Source organism: Acanthochromis polyacanthus, chromosome 6 (genome assembly GCF_021347895.1).
Source record: "Acanthochromis polyacanthus isolate Apoly-LR-REF ecotype Palm Island chromosome 6, KAUST_Apoly_ChrSc, whole genome shotgun sequence".
NCBI classification, from domain to species: Eukaryota; Metazoa; Chordata; class Actinopteri; family Pomacentridae; genus Acanthochromis; species Acanthochromis polyacanthus.
The window spans coordinates 12,435,211-12,455,355 of NC_067118.1; the positions used below are offsets into that span (position 1 = coordinate 12,435,211).

General features: G+C 39.2%; 1 protein-coding gene across 1 annotated transcript in view; it reads right to left on the reverse strand.

Moving 5' to 3' along the window:
• The window catches only part of vps13d (vacuolar protein sorting 13 homolog D), a 167,526-nt gene that overhangs the window by 129,226 nt on the left and 18,155 nt on the right, over positions 1–20,145 (reverse strand). The window contains 10 exon segments of the mRNA XM_051949338.1: positions 935–1,067; positions 1,156–1,286; positions 9,943–10,122; positions 10,579–10,633; positions 10,796–10,926; positions 12,151–12,333; positions 15,823–16,012; positions 16,232–16,333; positions 17,147–17,315; positions 17,592–17,692. Of these exon segments, the coding sequence (XP_051805298.1) occupies positions 935–1,067; positions 1,156–1,286; positions 9,943–10,122; positions 10,579–10,633; positions 10,796–10,926; positions 12,151–12,333; positions 15,823–16,012; positions 16,232–16,333; positions 17,147–17,315; positions 17,592–17,692 (1,375 nt within the window).

The window sequence follows — 20,145 nt, forward strand, 5'->3', positions numbered from 1 at the left end:
ATGAACATAAAGGTTTGTACGGCATTTGCAAAAACTATCTAGGCAAGCCCCAAGACTTTTGGAAAAACATCCTGTGGAGTGATGAGTCAAAGGTGTAATTTTTTGGAAGGCATGGGTCCGTTACATCTGGTGTAAAACTAATACTGCATTCCACAGAAAAATATATCAACAGTGAAATGTGGTGGTAGTGTGATGGTTTGGTCCTGTTTTGCTTCAACAGGACCTGGACAACTTCTCATAATTAATGGAGCCATGAATTCTGCTCTCTATCAGAAAATCCTCCTGAAGAATATCCATCATCAGTTCATAACCTTAAGCTCAAGTGTAAATGGTTTATGCAGCAAGAAAATGACCTAAAGCACACAAACAAGCCTACCTCTGTATGACTCAAAAAGAACAAAATTAAGGATCTGGAGTGGCCAAATCAACGTCTGGATTTGACTCCAGTTGAGATGCTGTGACAAGACCTTGAAAGGGCAGTTCATGTTTGAAAAGCATCTACCTATCCATTCATTATCTACACACCACTTAATCCTCTGTAGGGTTGCAGGGGGCTGGAGCCTGTCCCAGCTGACTTGGGGCGAAGGCAGGGGACACCCTGGATAGGTCGCCAGTCTATCGCAGGGCTACATGTAGTGGAAAAACACCCTTGCATTCACACCTACAGTCAATTTAGAATCACTAATTAACCTGATCATGCCCATCAAAGCCCACGTATGCACAGGGAAGACATGCAAACTCCATGTAGACAGATACCAGTAAGGCAGGGACACAAACCGGGGATCTTCTAGCCACAAGGCGAAAGTGCTAACCACCAAACCACTGTGCATTCCTGTCTAATATTAAATAAATATAAGTATTAGTTTGATGATCTGAAACATTTAAGTCTGAGAAATATACAAATATATATATATAATGAAATAAGTTGTTTTACCTTGACAGTTTGTCAGGAGAATCCTGCCTAAATCAACAACAACTAGCATTGGGTCCACTGACTGGAAGTCATCAGGGAAAATCACTTGGGGTGCACAGATGTCCAATTTCATAGTCCAACGCTTACTGCTTTCCTACAAAGCAAACGCATCAGTGGTACTTCAGTGAAATTAATTATACAAGTCAACTGTTTCATGTCACTGTGCAGAACACCTCTCTTACAATAAATTCTCCCACAAGTAGCTGATCAATGGTTTGTCGGATCTCTGCTTTAGTTTGCATCTTCAGCTTATTGTACTGCCTCCTGGCAGCCTCTGCCACTCTTAGCTCCAGCTCTGATTGATAACCAAAACCTGGGTATCAAAGAAATAGGATTAAAGTACTGAAAAGCATTGTTATTTGAAAAGCACAACAAGCAAATGAGAAAACATAATTATTCTTCATGGTTTAAAGTAACATGGAAGATGGGTGAGTAAAGTGAATAGTATTTCTTTGTAGTACTGTGAACAATGTACATTAACTTGTATGGCAAGTATGGCAAGATCAAAAATCTCTCTCGTGTTTCAATTAAGCTAACAAGTCCTAAAAATAACATTTCTTAGAGTGGAGTACACAATAAAGGAGGCAGAGGTTCTAATTTATACAGCAAAGCCCATGCATTTCTGATGAGGCAACTGCTAAGTTGATTATGAGATAGGATCTGTCTGGTTCTGCTCAGCAAGTGACAGTGATTGATCACATTGTAGGTTCACTTTAAAGTAAACAGGACAGCATGCTGTGACATCAAGAGAAATGCAGAGAAAGTCTTTGCTCTTTAAATTTCTACAGTAAGGTATGTTTGATGACTATTATTTCGTACTCCAGGGCACTAAAAACTAAGAGCCAGGTCCAGAATCTTGGCCAGATCACTGATGAAGATCTAAATCTTGCTGTCACAACACAGCTGTAAATAAATTGTCATTGTGGAATCTGCAAAACAGTTTAACTGAAAAATGTTGTGTCTAAGCAAAACTTAGAACACTCATTCATGCTTTTATTACTTGTAGAGTAATCTACTTTAATGCACTCCTTATGGGCTTCCTTAATGGGACATTAAACATCAGCAACTCATTCAAAATGCTGCCGCCATAATACTGAGAGAAATAGACCAAGAAGAGAGAACAGACAGCTCCAGTTCTGAGGTCCCTATACTGGCTCCCTGTTCAACACAGGGTTGAATTTAAAGCCTGACTTTTTGTCTATAAGTCTACGAATGGTTTAGGACCAACTATGTCAAAGACATGTTTGCAGTGTACAAGCCTGCTCAGCCCTAAGATCGACAGGGACTGGTCAGTTAGTGGTGCCCAGAACTCAGACCAGACAAGGTGAAATGGCATTTAGTCATTATGTTGCACATTCCACCAGCTCCACTAGGAACTTTGCCAAATGTAGCCATTTTTAAGAATAAGCTAAAGACTGTTCTTTATTTCACTGTTATAACTGATAAACTTGTCAGCAGTTTATTCAGTTCATCCATCCATCATCTATACATCGCTTAATCCTCATTAGGGTCGCGGAGGCCTGGAGACTATCTCTTGGGCCAAAGGCAGAGGACACCCTGAACAGGTTGCCAGTCTGTCGCAGGGCTACATATACAGACAAACAATCATACTCGCATTCACATCTACGGGTAATCAAGAATAAACATCAAGAATAAACAATTAACCAGAGATAAGCCGGTTAACTGATATATAAATAAGCCGGATGCATGCACAGGGAGAGCATGCAAACTCAATGCAGAAAGATCCCGGGACGGCCGGAATGCAAACCAGGGATCTTCTCATTGCAAGGCGAATGGTAAAATGGTAAATGGTCTGAATTTATATAGCACTTTACTATACCTGCAAGGTACCCAAAGCACTTTACAAGATACGTCACATTCACCCGTTCACACACTGATGGCGGAAGCTGCCATGCAAGGCGCCAACCACGAGCCATCAGGAGCAATTAGGGGTTAGGTGTCTTGCTCAGTGACACCTTGACATGAGCACGACGGGCCGGGGATCGAACCGGCAACCCTCCAGTTGCAAGACGGCCACTCTACCCACTGAGCCATGCCCCCCCATAAAGTGAAAGCGAAAGTGCTAACCACTACTCCACTGTGCAGCCCTGCAGTTAAATCCATTTTATAAAAAACAAAATTAGCCTTTTGGCTAATTCTGGCTTTTTTTAACCATGTATAATCATGTGTTTTATGAAATTGTATTGTCCCCTTTCAAAAAAAACTAAACTAAATAGATATACTGTCTATATTTTTTCTGAATCAATGAATAGAGATATAAATGAGCCTAAACAACAAAAATGTTTATAATTTTTATTTATCTGTGCATTCCTCATCTGTCTACCACATTCACATATTACTGAAAATTCAACATTCAATGATAGATATTATACTCAACATTTTAGGACTTTTTGTAAACTCAAGCACTTTCAGTGTCTTGAAAAGTGGTCGGTGACAAGGAAATTCATTGTTGCACAATTTGCACACAACCATGCTTTTATTCAAGCTGCCATGAGCAAGTTTTTTAAAGGAAAACTTTCTGCCCAACATGCTCAATGCAGTCTGGTCTTCCATCACTGTTCACCAAGTTTTCTTGTGTACTGATTCAGTCAATGCATCCTGTGTATCTTCTTCGCAGAAGGCAAACACATTTTAGGTGCAATACCGCCACCTACCAGGTTGAAGCGTGTGCATCAATGTTACCAGTGTGTATATATATATATTAGGGCTTGGACATTAATGCAAAAATTTCATTTAATTAATTACAGAAGAAATAACGTGTTAAATTAACGCATTTAATCCCACCTTTCTCAGTTCCCTAATTTGTGGCACACTGATGAACACTCCAGCCCAGTAGGTGGCAGGAATGAACCTAAAGTCAGTCTGCAGCATATGGTCTATGGTCTGCAGTGAAGAAGACACACAGCGCAGTAGAAGGTTTGGTAAACACTGAAGGAAGATGAGACTAATTGTACTTGTTGGGAGAAAAGTTTTCTTTTGAAAATCTTACCGATGTCAGCTTGGATAAAAGTGTGGTTGTTTGCAAACTGAGCAATAAAGAGTTTTCTGATCACCTCAATGCTAAATATGTTGCTGTTAGCACCTGAGCTAACGTTAGCTATGACAGTCCTGCTAACGGCTAAAGCAGGGGTGTCAAACTCAGTTCCTGGAGGGCCACAATCCTGCATGTTTTAGATGTTTCCCTCTTCCAACACACCTGATTCAAATGATGAGCTTATCATCAAGCTCAGCAGAAGCCTGATAACGAGCCTGATTATTTGAATCAGCTGTGTTGGAAGAGGGAAACATCTAAAACATGCAGGATAGTGGCCCTCCAGGAACGGATCTTGACACCCCTGGGCTAAAGGCTAACAGTGTAGCCATCCCATAATAGACCACTTTAGAAAACACTGAAAGTGCTTTAGTTTACAAAAAGTCGTACGATGTTGAATATAATCACTATAATTGCATTCTGAGTTTGCAGTAATCTGTGAATGTAGCACACAGATGAAAAATGCAGATGAATAGAAATGAAACAAACATTTTTGTGGTTTAAGTTATTTCACTGCCAAAGAGGCGGAGTCTCAGCAGAGCAGTAAGTTAAACTGCAAAAATGTCTATCTTTTAATAACTTAATTATAAAGTTTTAGATTATGAAAAAACATTTTTGTTTATAAATAAAAAATTACATTTCCAAAAAAAGAACCATCAAAATGACACCATTTATCAGACCCAGAAACTATGAAAACAGAATGAATCTGTGGATTTTCAACTTTCTGAAGGTCCTTGAACTACTTATGCTTTTGTTATAGCCATACAGTGGGAAAAAAAATTACATCCAGGCTTGAAATCATCCAAATCACTTTTTTTCTATATGTCCCATTTAAAAATTGTATTAATTTTATAAATTTTAAATTATACACACATCTCTTCATTGATTGAACTGTCAACTAAAATTTATTTGAATTGAAAATAATTACTTATTGTGTCAAATATTGTTGTTTGACAAAAATGCATTTAATTGCAATTAATTAATTACAAAGCCTTTAATTAATCATACTTTTTTTAATAGCATCCCACCACTAAAATTTATATTATATATATATATATATATATAGACACCGGGTTTTGCAAAAGTTCTGTTACACTCTGTTTCATGATCTTTAGAGACGTTTACATGTCGGAGTGAAAAATTCCATTAAATAAACTGAAAGTTCTACCTTATAGGCAGGTGTCCTTAATACAAATTTTTTTCTCTGGTGAAGTTGTATCAAGATGGAAGTCAAAAGAGTTGAGATATCTACTCTCCTTTGTGCTGAACATCAGCCGGATGACCGTCCACAGAGTCGTGGAGAGGCTAAAGAATGGTGAAGATCTTTCAGGTCTTCACCATTCTTGAAAGATCACTGAAAGATCTTCACCATTCTTGAGCCTCTCCGTGACTCTGTGGACGGTCATCCGGCTGATGTTCAGCTGCTTGGCTCTGTCAGACTTGTTGTGGCCAGCATGAAGGACAGCAGATATCTCAACTCTTTTGACTTCCATCTTGATACAACTTCACCGGAAAAAAATTGTATTAAGGACACCTGCCTATAAGGTAGAACTTTCAGTTTATTTAATGGAATTTTTCACTCCGACAGGTAAACGTCTCTAAAGATCATGAAACCGTGTAACAGAACTTTTGCAAAGCCTGGTATATATACACACGTGGACAAAATTGTTGGTACCCCTCAGTTAAAGAAGGAAAAACCCACAATTCTCACTGAAATCACTTGAAACTCACAAAAGTAACAATAAATAAAAATTTATTGAAAATTAAATAATCAAAATCAGCCATCACTTTTGAATTGTTGATTAACATAATTATTTAAAAAAACAAACTAATGAAATAGGGCTGGACAAAAATGATGGTACCCATAACTTAATATTTTGTTGCACAACCTTTTGAGGCAATCACTGCAATTAAACGATTTCTGTATTTGTCAATGAGCGTTCTGCAGCTGTCAACAGGTATTTTGGCCCACTCCTCATGAGCAAACAGCTCCAGTTGTCTCAGGTTTGATGGGTGTCTTCTCCAAATGGCATGTTTCAGCTCCTTCCACATATGTTCAATGGGATTCAGATCTGGGCTCATAGGAGGCCACTTTAGAATAGTCCAACGCTTTTCTCTCAGCCATTCTTGGGTGTTTTTGGCTGTGTGTTTTGGATCGTTGTCCTGTTGGAAGACCCATGACCTGCGACTGAGACCAAGCTTTCTGACACTAGGCAGCACATTTCTCTCCAGAATGCCTTGATAGTCTTCAGATTTCATCGTACCTTGCACACTTTCAAGACACCCTGTGCCAGATGCAGCAAAGCAGCCCCAAAACATTACTGAGCCTCCTCCATGTTTCACCGTAGGGACAGTGTTCTTTTCTTCGTATGCTTGGTTTTTGAGTCTATGAACATAGAGTTGATGTGCCTTACCAAAAAGCTCCAGTTTGGTCTCATCTGTCCAAAGGACATTCTCCCAGAAGCTTTGTGGCTTGTCAACATGCATTTTTGCAAATTCCAGTCTCGCTTTATTACGAGTTTTTTTCAGCAGTGGTGTCCTCCTTGGTCGTCTCCCATGAAGTCCACTTTGGCTCAAACAACGACGAATGGTGCGATCTGACACTGATGTACCTTGGCCTTGGAGTTCACCTTTAATTTCTTTGGAGGTTGCTCTGGGCTCTTTGGATACAATTCGAACGATCCGTCTCTTCAATTTGTCATCAGTTTTCCTCTTGCGGCCACGTCCAGGGAGGTTGGCTACTGTCCCGTGGGTCTTGAACTTCTGAATAATATGAGCCACTGTTGTCACAGGAACTTCAAGCTGTTTCGAGATGGTCTTATAGCCTTTACCTTTAAGATGTTTGTCTATAATTTTTTTTCGGATGTCCTGGGACAATTCTCTCCTTCGCTTTCTGTTGTCCATGTTCAGTGTGATACACACCTTTTCACCAAACAGCAGGGTGACTACTTGTCTCCCTTTAAATAGGCAGACTGACTGATTATGAGTTTGGAAACACCTGTGATGTCAATTAAATGACACACCTGAGTTAATCATGTCACTCTGGTCAAATAGTTTTCAATCTTTTATAGAGGTACCATCATTTTTGTCCAGGCCTGTTTCATTAGTTTGTTTTTTTTAAATACTTATGTTAATCAACAATTCAAAAGTAATGGCTGTTTTTGATTATTTAATTTTCAATAAATTTTTATTTATTGTTACTTTTGTGAGTTTCAAGTGATTTCAGTGAGAATTGTGGGTTTTTCCTTCTTTAACTGAGGGGTACCAACAATTTTGTCCACGTGTGTATATACATACATATATATATATATATATATATATATATATATATATATATACTGACAGTCAATAGAAACCTTGAGGTAGAAATGTACGCAGAATTCTACTTGTAGGGGGGTTGTAAATTATTCATTGTGGATTTACTGATGATCTAGGGCCCTGGTAGTTGAGATAATGATGAGTTGTCATTTTGTCATGATTCATTGCACATAGGTTGGTCACTTTGCAAAAGTGAACCAAATACACACCAAGCAATACTCAGTGAGTATCTGCACAATTTGAGAATGGGTTTTGAAGGCCTATATAAAGGCCCAAAAAAGGCCATCATTGTTAGTCCAGTGAACAGCATCATGCCGCGTCTATCACATGAACAACGTGTCCGGGCACTGGGTATGGTAGGGGCCAGTTTGAGCTACAGTGATGTAGCCAGGCGTATGGGCTGTTCCCAACCCACAATCAGAAGCCTGGTCCAAAGCATGCGCCGACGGATTGCTGCCTGCATTGAAGCAAATGGAGGCCATACTCGGTATTGACTGTTGTGACTTTGTGTTTGGCAGGTGCCGTTTTCTTTTGTGAAATTCTTTATTTTGAAATCGTTCTTGAAACTTTAGATTTTTGTTTCTGTATGCCAATATGCTAAACAAATGATTCATATGAAGAAAACCCAGTTTCGGGCTTCAAAATAAAAATTATTTTGAATAATATGGTCTCAGTCTTTAATGACTGTCAGTGTATATATACAGTGCCTTGTGAAAGTATTCGGCCCCCTTGAACTTTTCAACCTTTCGCCACATTTCAGGCTTCAAACAAAGATATAAAATTTTAATTTTTTGTCAAGAATCAACAACAATTGGGACACAATCGTGAAGTGGAATGAAATTTATTGGATATTTTATACTTTTTAACAAATAAAAAACTGAAAAGTGGGGCGTGCAATATTATTCGGCCCCTTTACTTTCAGTGCAGCAAACTCACTCCAGAAGTTCAGTGAGGATCTCTGAATGATCCAATGTTGTCCTAAATGACTGATGATGATAAATAGAATCCACCTGTGTGTAATCAAGTCTCCGTATAAATGCACCTGCTCTGTGATAGTCTCAGGGTTCTGTTTAAAGTGCAGAGAGCATCATGAAAACCAAGGAACACACCAGACAGGTCCGAGATACTGTTGTGGAGAAGTTTAAAGCCGGATTTGGATACAAAAAGATTTCTCAAGCTTTAAACATCTCAAGGAGCACTGTGCAAGCAATCATATTGAAATGGAAGGAGTATCAGACCACTGCAAATCTACCAAGACCCGGCCGTCCCTCTAAACTTTCACCTCCAACAAGGAGAAGACTGATCAGAGATGCAGCCAAGAGGCCCATGATCACTCTGGATGAACTGCAGACATCTACAGCTGAGGTGGGAGAGTCTGTCCATAGGACAACAATCAGTCGTATACTGCACAAATCTGGCCTTTATGGAAGAGAGGCAAGAAGAAAGCCATTTCTCAAAGATATCCATAAAAAGTCTCGTTTGAAGTTTGCCACAAGCCACCTGGGAGACACACCAAACATGTGGAAGAAGGTGCTCTGGTCAGATGAAACCAAAATCCAACTTTTTGGCCACAATGCAAAACGATATGTTTGGCGTAAAAGCAACACAGCTCATCACCCTGAACACACCATCCCCACTGTCAAACATGGTGGTGGCAGCCTCATGGTTTGGGCCTGCTTTTCTTCAGCAGGGACAGGGAAGATGGTTAAAATTGATGGGAAGATGAATGGAGCCAAATACAGGACCATTCTGGAAGAAAACCTGTTGGGAGTCTGCAAAAGACCTGAGACTGGGACGGAGATTTATCTTCCAACAGGACAATGATCCAAAACATAAAGCCAAATCTACAATGGAATGGTTCACAAATAAACGTATCCAGGTGTTAGAATGGCCAAGTCAAAGTCCAGACCTGAATCCAATCGAGAATCTGTGGGCAGAGCTGAAGACTGCTGTTCACAAATGCTCTCCATCCAACCTCACTGAGCTGGAGCTGTTTTGCAAGGAAGAATGGGCAAGAATTTCAGTCTCTCGATGTGCAAAACTGATAGAGACAAGCGACTTGCAGCTGTAATTGCAGCAAAAGGTGGCGCTACAAAGTATTAACGCAAGGGGGCCGAATAATATTGCACGCCCCACTTTTCAGGTTTTTATTTGTTAAAAAAGTTTAAAATATCCAATAAATTTCGTTCCATTTCACGATTGTGTCCCACTTGTTGTTGATTCTTGACAAAAAATTAAAATTTTATATCTTTATGTTTGAAGCCTGAAATGTGGCGAAAGGTTGAAAAGTTCAAGGGGGCCGAATACTTTCACAAGGCACTGTATAAGTGTGTATGTATATATATATATATATATATATATATATATATATATATATTTGTGTGTGTTATTGTGTACTTTGTATCTTACAAGCATTTTTTTTTTAACTATTTTCATCTTATCTTTATCTTAGCAACAGCACTGGTGCATCTTGGCAAAAGTGCATAAAAACATGTTTTAAAAAAATCCTCTTGTAAAGTGAAATTTCACCAGTTATGATGACCAGTTTTGGAATGAAATGTATATACACCAAAAATGAGAGCCAAGTTTCAGTACTTACCTGAAGTATGAACTTTTCCTTTATAGAAGAACTCAGTCACTTTTTTTATTGCTTGTGGGTTGTAGATGATGTTCAGTGGACTAGTGTTCACTTCCAGTCTTCTCTCAAACTTACACCTAATAGGGTTACGCTCATATATCATCTCAAAGACTGGGAATGATGAGCATTCTGTAGTGCCTCCTGACAGGTCAAAATAAACAAAAAACAAACATGATATAGAGACAAGATTGTCATTGAAAGCAGGTGGAAATATGCCATCCACATCAGATTATTACCATGTCCATATTGTATGGAGATTGTGGGAGTTAGAGTCCATAGCATTTACATTTTATTCGTCATAGTTTGAATTTCTCTAACAACTTGACATTATCACATTTACCTAACACGTAAAACCTGAGGCAAATAGAGTAGCTTAGCGTCGAAGTAGTTCTATGTTGAGTGAATGGCTCACATGATTACAAAAGCCACACCACCAGGGTGGAAATACTGATTATCTACACTAAAACATTCCTCTCAAAAATTAATTTCCTACTGTTATCCCCAAGGTCACAAGCTTAAAAAAGATTTCATATTGTTGAAATTGAAAAATATTGTCAAATTTAAAAGTCATTGATTAACAGATAACAAAAATCTTACCAAAAGCACTGGTAGACTGGTTCGATGAATGGTTAATGACAGCAACAACTTTGTCCTATTAAGAAATGACAACTGTAAAACATGTCGAGCATGATACAAAATACAGTGTAAAATAAAAAAAAATATCATCTACTTGAAAAGCTACAGTTATTTCTTTTCCATTACATTTTTCTTCATGTTATGAACCTTTTGTCCCTGTCTATTAATCAATGCTTACCGTTTTAGGAGATACCAGGACAGGGAAAATGGTGCCCTGAGTGGTCAAATCTCTAAGGAACAAACTACCCAGCTTAACTGACAATAATGATGACTCGGAGCGAGGCAGAGACTCCACTATCACCTTCACTCCTGTGGACACATGGGTACAGAAAAATAAATCAAGAAAGCAGGACACAGTCGATTGTATTACCTAATTCTATCTATATGGCAAAAACACCTCTGACTGAGTAAATTTTTCATTTTCATTTTAAGTCTTAAGCAATATAGTGGTGTTGACAGTAACACACGTCCATCTTTTGTTTTTCATCAGTAAAACGTCTTGGGCTTCAACGAATAATTATTTTTTAACTTAATTATTTGGTTGATTAACTCAGCTAAAATATACTGTCCAGAATAAATTTTGAGAAAATTATGAAAACTGAACAAAGATATTTTTTTGTGCCAAACCAACAGTCTAAACCCACAAGATGTTAAAGTTTACAACGATACAACAGAAAAAGTGGCAAATATGAAAGCTGACAGTATCTTTGCCAATTGTTCTCGACAAAAAAATATTTATTCAGGGATGGGATCAGCAAGTTCTAATTCCAGCGGAAAGTTGTTGACGGTGGGGGGGGATATGTGTGCGGCGGCGGCGGCGCAGCGACTTCCAATCGCTGGGCCGTTTACAATCGTCGTTAACAAGCTATCGTTAACGTCGTTACCATCTCGCGGGAGTATCAGCGACAATAAAGTGTTCAAACTTCAAATGAAATCGGCGGAAGTCAGCGGATCCGCGGAAAATTCCCATCCCTGGACTCTACACTTCATGGTGATTCGAATACAGTACTGTACATGACTGCTCTCACTGAGTGGCAGCTAGCATTCAGCGCGGTGGATATTAGCAGCCCTTCGATATTACGATTCGCCGACCATAAACATACCTCACCCCCCCAAAAAAATTTCTCCTCGAATTTAGACGATTCACAAGAATGACCCTGGCAATGATAAAATCCGTGGAATTCCGCGGATCCGCGGAAAATTCTCATCCCTGTTTATTGACAAAATAGGTGATAACTCAGCTTAACAACATATGTGGGAAAACTACTAAAAAAATCTTCGGTCATAGATTATCCAAAAAAGATGTGTCAAAATCACTGTCCTTGCAAGAAAAGTTGCAATATCACTAATATTTCCTGCGTTTAGTTTTTCAATGCATTTATAAAAATGTACTTTATCACATTATTCATCAATATGGTGATATTAGGATATTAAATCATAGTAAAACAGTGGGTTTTATCCATGTCACAGACATATTTTGACCAAACATGCATGATGATGCCTTTTACCTATTGAAGCACTGTTTCATTGTACCTGAAAATTCCAGCTGGATGACTCCACTCTCATGCAGAGTGTCTCCCCTTCTGTCCTGGTGGAAGAGTGTGACTCCACCCTTTTCCAGTAAAAACTCTAACCGGGCAAACAGGTGATCTCGCCTGGTGAATGTGTTGAGAGTGTGAGAGTCTTCCAGTGGGTCAAACAATTCTTCTGTCTCTGCTGAAGAAGCATTACATCATCAAGATCAGAAGTCATAGTTGTTACATCTTATCATACAACGATTCATTTCATTAAGTGTCGGAATTGTTTGGTCAAACAGCATATGTAATTTCTTTTTTTAAACTAAGGTTTATATTATTTTTTCATGAAAAACAAACAAACAGAGCAACATATAGACAGAGTAATAACCTTCGCGGTCTAAAACCATAAAAGTTAAGCCGAGGTTCCAAGTGTCCAGGATTGTCAGTACAAAATGCTGATCTTCCAGGTCTTTCTTGAGTCTTCCATGTATTTATGGGTTAAAGTTCATTTGGTATTTGCTCATTCCAAGACATATAGCCTCATATAGCATTCTCATACAGTTCCAAAAAAGATCAAAAAAACAGCTCAGTGACAATAATAACTGTTATCATAACTGTGTTCACCTTTTTGGGTTGCATATCTCAGAGCAAAAGTCAGTTGTTCCATAGTGTATATATTCTGAATTATTTCTATCCATTCTTTGACTTTTGGGATATCTTTACTCCGCCATTTTTCTGTTATTGCTTTTTAGCTTCTTGCTAGTAGTATTTGCAATAAATATCTATCACGCTTTGTCAGTTAAGAAGGCAAATTTCCTAGGTAAATTACTTCGAAATTAAAATCTAGTTCCTGGTGCATTATTGATCTAATCTCTGTCATTACATCTGTCCAGTACTGTGAAATGCTCGGACATTCCCAGAACACGTGAAAGTGGCCAGCAGATGTATTTCCACAGAACCTCCAACATTGACCATGTTCAGGACTGTCACTTTGGGATTGTTTGATTTTGGGGGTTATAAAAAAAACCTAACATTGTTCTTCGATGTGAATTCTCTCTATAACCCTGAGCTGGAAGTGGTGCACTGTGTCTTACAGATGTTTAACCAGGCATCCTCAGTTAATTCTATGCTGGCTTCTTTTTCCCACCCTGACTTTATGTACATCGTGGAAAGACCCCTTTCCTGTTGTAAGGTTGAGTAAATCTGTGATATCAATTTCCTATTGACAGTACCTTTCTATGCATCTATGAATATATTAATAAGATTAATTCCCCTTTCTTCAGTAGTTTTAATTGTTTTATTAAAGTAGTGTCTCATCTGTAGGTACCTAAAAAAGTCTTGTTGCTCTAGATTGTATGTGTCAGTTAGTTGTTGGAATGTATTTAGACGTTTGTTTGAGAATATTTTACAGTATTAAGTAATATCCATGTTAGTCCAGTGTTTAAATCTACCATCTAACTGAGAAAGTTTAAAGTCTGCATCATGTGTCAACCATCGTAAAATTCTGGCTTTTCTTTCAAATTTCAAATCTTTGAGTTCTTTATGCCAGATCTTCAGAGGGACTGTGATCTAGGTAGGTAGTTTATCCAAGTAGTTTTTTTTAAAATATTTTTCCTCCCTCCCAGCAATGATTGCAAAGGTATATTTGTATAGTTTAACTCTAAGTTTTTCCACTTTGCATCATATTTAGAATCACACCAACGGATCAGAGAGTATAATTGTGCAGCCTTAAAGTAATCTTCCAAGCATGGTAAAGCCATGCCTCCTGTGTCTTTAGGTAGCTGTAGTGAAATCTGAAATCTTAATCTCGGTTACTGCTTTTCCCAGATAAAAGTTGATATCATTCTGTTCCACTCAATAAATTGTTCAAGAGGTACTTCAACTGGTAATGATTGAAAAAGAAAGAGCATTCTAGGTAGTACATTCATCTTTATAATGTTGATTCGGTTGTACAGGTTCATTGGTAATAAGGACCAGCGATTTAAATCTTCTTTAATGTCCGCTGATAGAGGGTTATCGTTATGTTCATAGATGATGGATAGATCTTCAGGTATTTTTACTCCTAGGTATTTAACCTCTTAAGACTGACATCCACATATGTGGACATGTTTTTGTTTTTTGATTTTTTTTTCCCCAAAAGGGCATATTGTTAATACTAATAATAATACTAAGATTAATAGTTCAACCACTACTACTACTACAAAAAAATAATAATAATAGTAATATCAATGTAAATCTAGTAAAAATATATATAATGCAAATGTAATAAACAAAATAATCAGATATTAGATATTATCCAGTGATTATATTTATTGGTTACTCCTCATCCCAGGTAAGTAGAAAAAAACTAAAATGCAAACCAAACCAAAGCTCGGGTCTTAGGAGGTTAATTACATTGTCTTTCCATTTAAATTTACACATTCTGTAAATATTTTCCTCCAGTTCATAGTTAAAAGTAAGGGTTTGTGTTTTTGTGTAGGTTTAGTTTATATCCTGAATACAGGCCAAATTGTTTGAGTAAAGTTAGTAGTTTAGGCAGACTCACACTGGGGCTGAATCCCAAACCGCCCCCTACACACTATCCCTACACACTACCCCTCCGTTTGCGCGTTCCCGTGGAGGGTCCTCCATATTTAAGGGCCGTCCCAAACCACATAGTGCGGAGGGAGAGTGGACTGTTCAGCCCTTAAATAGTGAGTCTGCATCGATGCTCACTCTGGACAACTTTTTCAGGAAGTGCAACGTCGAAATGGAGGAGGAAACAAACATATTGATGTGAGTTCCACATGCGTCCTTAATTTCTCCCACGCCTTATTCACACTGACAGAACATCACAAAAAGAGTGGTGTAAAAAGATAAAAGAAACAAATCTTCTTCTGTGCTGACGTTTGATTTAATTGTGCACCCCCTGACACCTTAAAATTTGAACACAACTGACAGAATTCATTTATTCATTTGTTGGATTTGAAATGCCAGATAATAGGATTGGAAAACATGTGAGTGAAAAAAGTGGGATGCTTTCGTCTTCTGGAAGCAGCAGCGATCCTTGTTAGTTGCAACCTGTGCCACAGCGCTACAGCCATGCACAGTAGGCATCTTTGTGTTACCATGGCGATGACGTCTTTCGTTTTCCGGTGAGGCGACAGGGTGTCCCATTCCTGACGATCGTATTTATACCCTCCCCCTTCAAAAATAGGTGCCCTCCACAGTTGCGAGTGTGACTTCTTTTGGAGTGACACTCGGTAGTGGAGTGAGAGTGTGTAGGGGGCGGTTTGGGATTCAGCCTGGGGGTTATGAGTGTCACCAGAATGTCGTCTGCATACAGACAGATCTTATGTTCCCTATCTTTAAGTAGAACCCCTGTTATATGTTTCTCCTCTCTAATTGCCTGAGCCACTGGCTCAATAAAGAGAGCAAAAAGTATCGAGCTAAGGGGACATCCTTGTTGACAACCTCTTTCCAGAGATACCATTTTTGATAAGCTCCCATTTATTTGAATTCTTGCTGTAGGAGAGTAGTATAGAGATTTCAGACAACCAACTAATTGATCATTGAAATCAAATTGTTTAAGTAGCATATGTGATTTCAACAAAATCTATCTTGCAGTAGCAACTTTTGCTAGAGTTTATAAACACTCCTGTATTGTTGTCAACACTTGCCTTGCAAAACAGAGGACCATGTTTCTTACCTAGAATATCCCATGAGGATGAACCTGGAAGGAGTTCTTCTGGCCTGTCTGGATTCTGGGAATCTCCATACCAGCCTCCCCAGCCTGGGAACCAAGACTGGAGGTACTGGATCATCCCTGAGCTCCCACTCTTGGGAATGGATGGGGTAGCTGAACAGGGCTGGGGATCACTGTTGGGCTCTCGCACATACTGGAAGAAGCGACAGAAGAAGGAAAATGACTGGAACCAAAATGAGCATTAGTGAAAGTTTAAGAACTAATGGTGAGCTCCCATGTGGAAACAAGATAACTCTAAAAGGTTGAAACCTAAGACAGAGGTGTTTTTGTCAGGAGGAGGACACAAAAAACAATTATGTTTTGGAATATTTTTTATGCACCACTGAACAGCTCAGAAATCATCTAAGCATACCTCTGCAATCTCTTCCTGCTTTCGAAACCAATCATGGACAATTTCTCTGAGACTCTGCAGCTCCTCTAATGTTTGTTCCTCTTCCACTCGCTCCAGTTCATTCTGTGTGACAAAGAAAAAGTTCAGGAATGTGTGTCTGAAACTCTGTACTGGGGCAGACAACTGTTATGGCAGCATGAGAGGTGTAAAGCTGGATCCTGGGGTAAGTGTGGTAATCTTAAAGCTGCTGGAATATTTCTTCAGAATCAACCAAGAGAGACTGTCTGAAAAGAGATCATATAAATTCAGCAGCTGTTATTCATTACACATTGTAGATCGATGATCGAGGTGTCCATCCCAGCATTAAATAATTATTATTGAAAAGATAATTATTTTATTTATTTAGCATTTCAGTTGTCACATTATACTATATAATAATGATTAACTCAAAATAATGCTGTTGTAGATTGCTTCTCAAGAATGTTTATTTATTTACAGTATCTGTAATGATAAAGGCACTGTTAAAGTACTGCATCAATAAGCATTTTGGTCAAAGTAGTAACATTGTTCAAATTTTGAGGATACCCATCTCTTGCTATGAAAAACATTTCTGTCTCCTTGTTTTTGTTACTGTTGTTATTTTCCCTTTTTTCCTTCTCTTTTCTACAGGCAAGGTGGATAGGTGTGGCATTTAAGAGGTATCACTAAAGAGGATATCACATATCTGTCTTATATCAGCCATACAATATCAGATGGAAAAGCTTGGAAATCCACCCTTGTTAAGGATAAGTCAGAACATTTAATGAGTCCTATCAGTAAAATGAGCATAATGTAACATACAGTGTATGTTACTGTGACTAAGTATTTGAATTCTATTTAAGGAAATGTTTAATATCTTTAACAAATGCTTGTCTTGTCTATGTTGCCATGAAGTACCTCTTCCTGAGGACTCAGTGTAACTCTTTTGAGTCTTCTAAAATAAAGGCTGGTGTAGGTCTGGGCATCTCGGGCCCGCTGCAGAGCAAAGTCCCAGCTGCCTCGCCGCCGCTGTTCCCTAATTTCACTCAAGTTGGCCTGGATAGCAAAGACCCACCACTGCTGGCAGCTGTAGGGAATAAAATGTAACAGAAAAAAATTTGATTTCAAGGGTTTATTACAAGAACAAAGTACAGTATGTGATTTTTCTATGGTGGACCATCATTAGAAAATAGGTAGTCAAAACAGATAGGTAAACCTTTTCATCTTGACGGGGAAAAAAATGTTAAATGTGGATAATTCAGTTTACTGACTCGGTTTTTTGCGTCCAAAAAAGTCTGAAAATGAAGCTAAACTGACTGTTTGCACCAATGCCAAAAGCGTCTCCATTGAACTGTGAACTTACTTCCCAGAAATCGGGACTTTAGGTCTCCACTTCCTGTAGAGCATTTCTCTCTCTCTGCGATCCAGCTCTTTAAGAAAAGTCATGATCTGTTGGTACTGAACCTTGAAGACAAAACACAAACATATGTGAGATCTTGACAAACTTTTCTAGCCACCAGTAACATCTTTAGTGTACAGTTGGTCCAAGATTACAATTGAATCTTCATCTGTATTATATTGCTTTTGGTTTTTCATTACAAATAACACTATCAGTTTAAAACAAATCGTGAAAATCTCGAGAATTGCTGTAAAAATGTCCCCTTTAGCAGTACTTGAATTGCATAGACAAAACGGGATAACAAGAGACCTCATGTAATTCCAGCATGATCTGGATAATGTTCCAAAGAAGTTACGGTATGTCAAGAATGTTAGGGTCTGACCATCTTCAAAAACCCTGTAAATGTTCAGTAGAGAAGAAAGTCCATGTCACCACTCTGTGTTTATTGTGGTCATTAAATAGTTTTTCAAAGTACTGAGAGGGGTTTAGGCTTGTTATTCTGCTGCAGTAGGAAATCTTCTCCCCAAAAAGGCAAAGTTGAAGGTGCAGTGTCAGGGCCCCCTCGTCCTCCGCCCCCACCTGACATCCCTTCTCCTGCTCTCTCTCTCCCTCTCCCTCTGCTATTGCTGAGTGGAGTGCAGCCTCACGGCTGTCTCCACTCAGCAATCAGCTTCTCCACAGAATCCGGGCAGCTGCGTGTCATCCCTGTGATTACACCTCAAGCACTCAAGCAATAAAGACCAGTCTCACCTTCCACACCCTGCCAGATCGTAAACTCTGCTCTTGCAGTCAGTTTGCCATCTCGCCTCTAAAAATTCCTGTTGTGTATCTTGCTGATTCTAACCCTGCCTGTCTTGCTCCTGTTTCCAGTCAACCCAGCTGCCCGGACTCCCTCCCGCTCCACCTGATCTCTCGCACCCTGCTCCGGATCCCCTCCTCGGCCCCCACTCGAACGACCAGTCCGCCAAGCCGCCCTGACGTCCCGGAATCTCCTGTGCCCGTCTCCTCCCTCCTGGAACCCAAGCCTCCTGTCTGCTCTCCACCGCCAAGCTTCCGTCTGCTCTCTGCCGCCACGCTCTCGTCCTCCCGGGGCTCCAACCGGCCGTTGATCCCTGGCTCCGCCGCTCACCCCCCATTCCATCCCACTTCCCTCCTAGGTTCTCCCCGACCCCCCTTCACCCCTCCTCACTTCCCTCTGACTCTCCCTGCACCATTAAACCAGTTTTGAGTTCAGTTCCTGCCTCCGCTGTGTGCTTTCTGCTCGGGTTCTCCTGCAAATCCTAACAGTGGAGCATGCCTCATAAGACTGAAGTGTTACTTCTCTTTGGCTAGTTCTGTGCAGGTTTCCAACTCCAGAGTAGCAAAGTCACAGTCCATTAACAACCTGACTCATACAAATCAAGATGAGTCAGGGCAAAGTTTGAACATGTCTGAGCATGTTCTCTATAAAGCATGACCTAATGATAACCTAATGGGCATGTCCTCAGTAAGGTCTGACCTAGTGGTGAAATATCAGTGTTTCCTATACATTCACTGAGGAGTGGCGGGCAACCATTCCTAAATCCTAGCCGCCACTCCTTCAAATTTCTCTCTTTTTTTGTTTCTTTTTTTTAATTGTCGCAAATACACCACCGCCACATCTCCACAGAGTCTTGCACTGTGTCGAGTACTCGCGAGTACCAACGTAAACTACAGATAACTATCTTGCTTAGTATCTACTCTTTGATATGTCGCGGTAATACAATGTTAATTACTCAAGAGAGCGTGGCCTTGAAAATGGCATCACGTCAAGCACCCAGACACCAGGCCAGAGAGTCAGAGGAGTGTCGTCTTGGAAAATACAGCTGCGACTCACCGGAGAAAAATTATTAGCTCAAGATAACTCATATTAGATTTTCCAAGATAAAAAGACATTTGGGTCATTCCATACCAAATAGACAAAAATCCAGAAAAGTGGTTACACCCACCACCTCAAAATTGCTTCATATTTTTTTGTACCATTCTTTGGTACATTTCATTGGGAAAACCTAAATTTAGAGGTCCTAAACCCAATCCTCATGGTTCTACAGGCCCACAAAGGGCCAAGGGTCATGTTTTTAAGTTTTCGTCTGTAATTTTTTTCAGTTTTCACAACTTTGTATCTGAGGAACCTCTCAAGATATCTTCTTGAAATTTTCAGGACTAAAAGTATGTATAATATTTTGAGCTTCAAGCAAGTTATATGTCTCATATATTTTGTATACCAGACCTCTCAATATGTGAAAAAATTCTTCAGACAAGCTTTTCATATTGGCATTTCCTGGTCAAGAGAGATCATTTGGTCCTCAAAAATGGTTCAGTTTGGTAGGATACAACATAAATTAAGAATCAAAGCATGATTAGTACTGAAAATGTTATTCACAACCTTGCAATAATGTCCCAAACATTGTTCATTAGCAGAAAATGACTATTTTTGAACTAAAATTTCAGATTGTGGACAAGGTTGTACAAGTTTCATACTTAGTACTTTTTCATACTT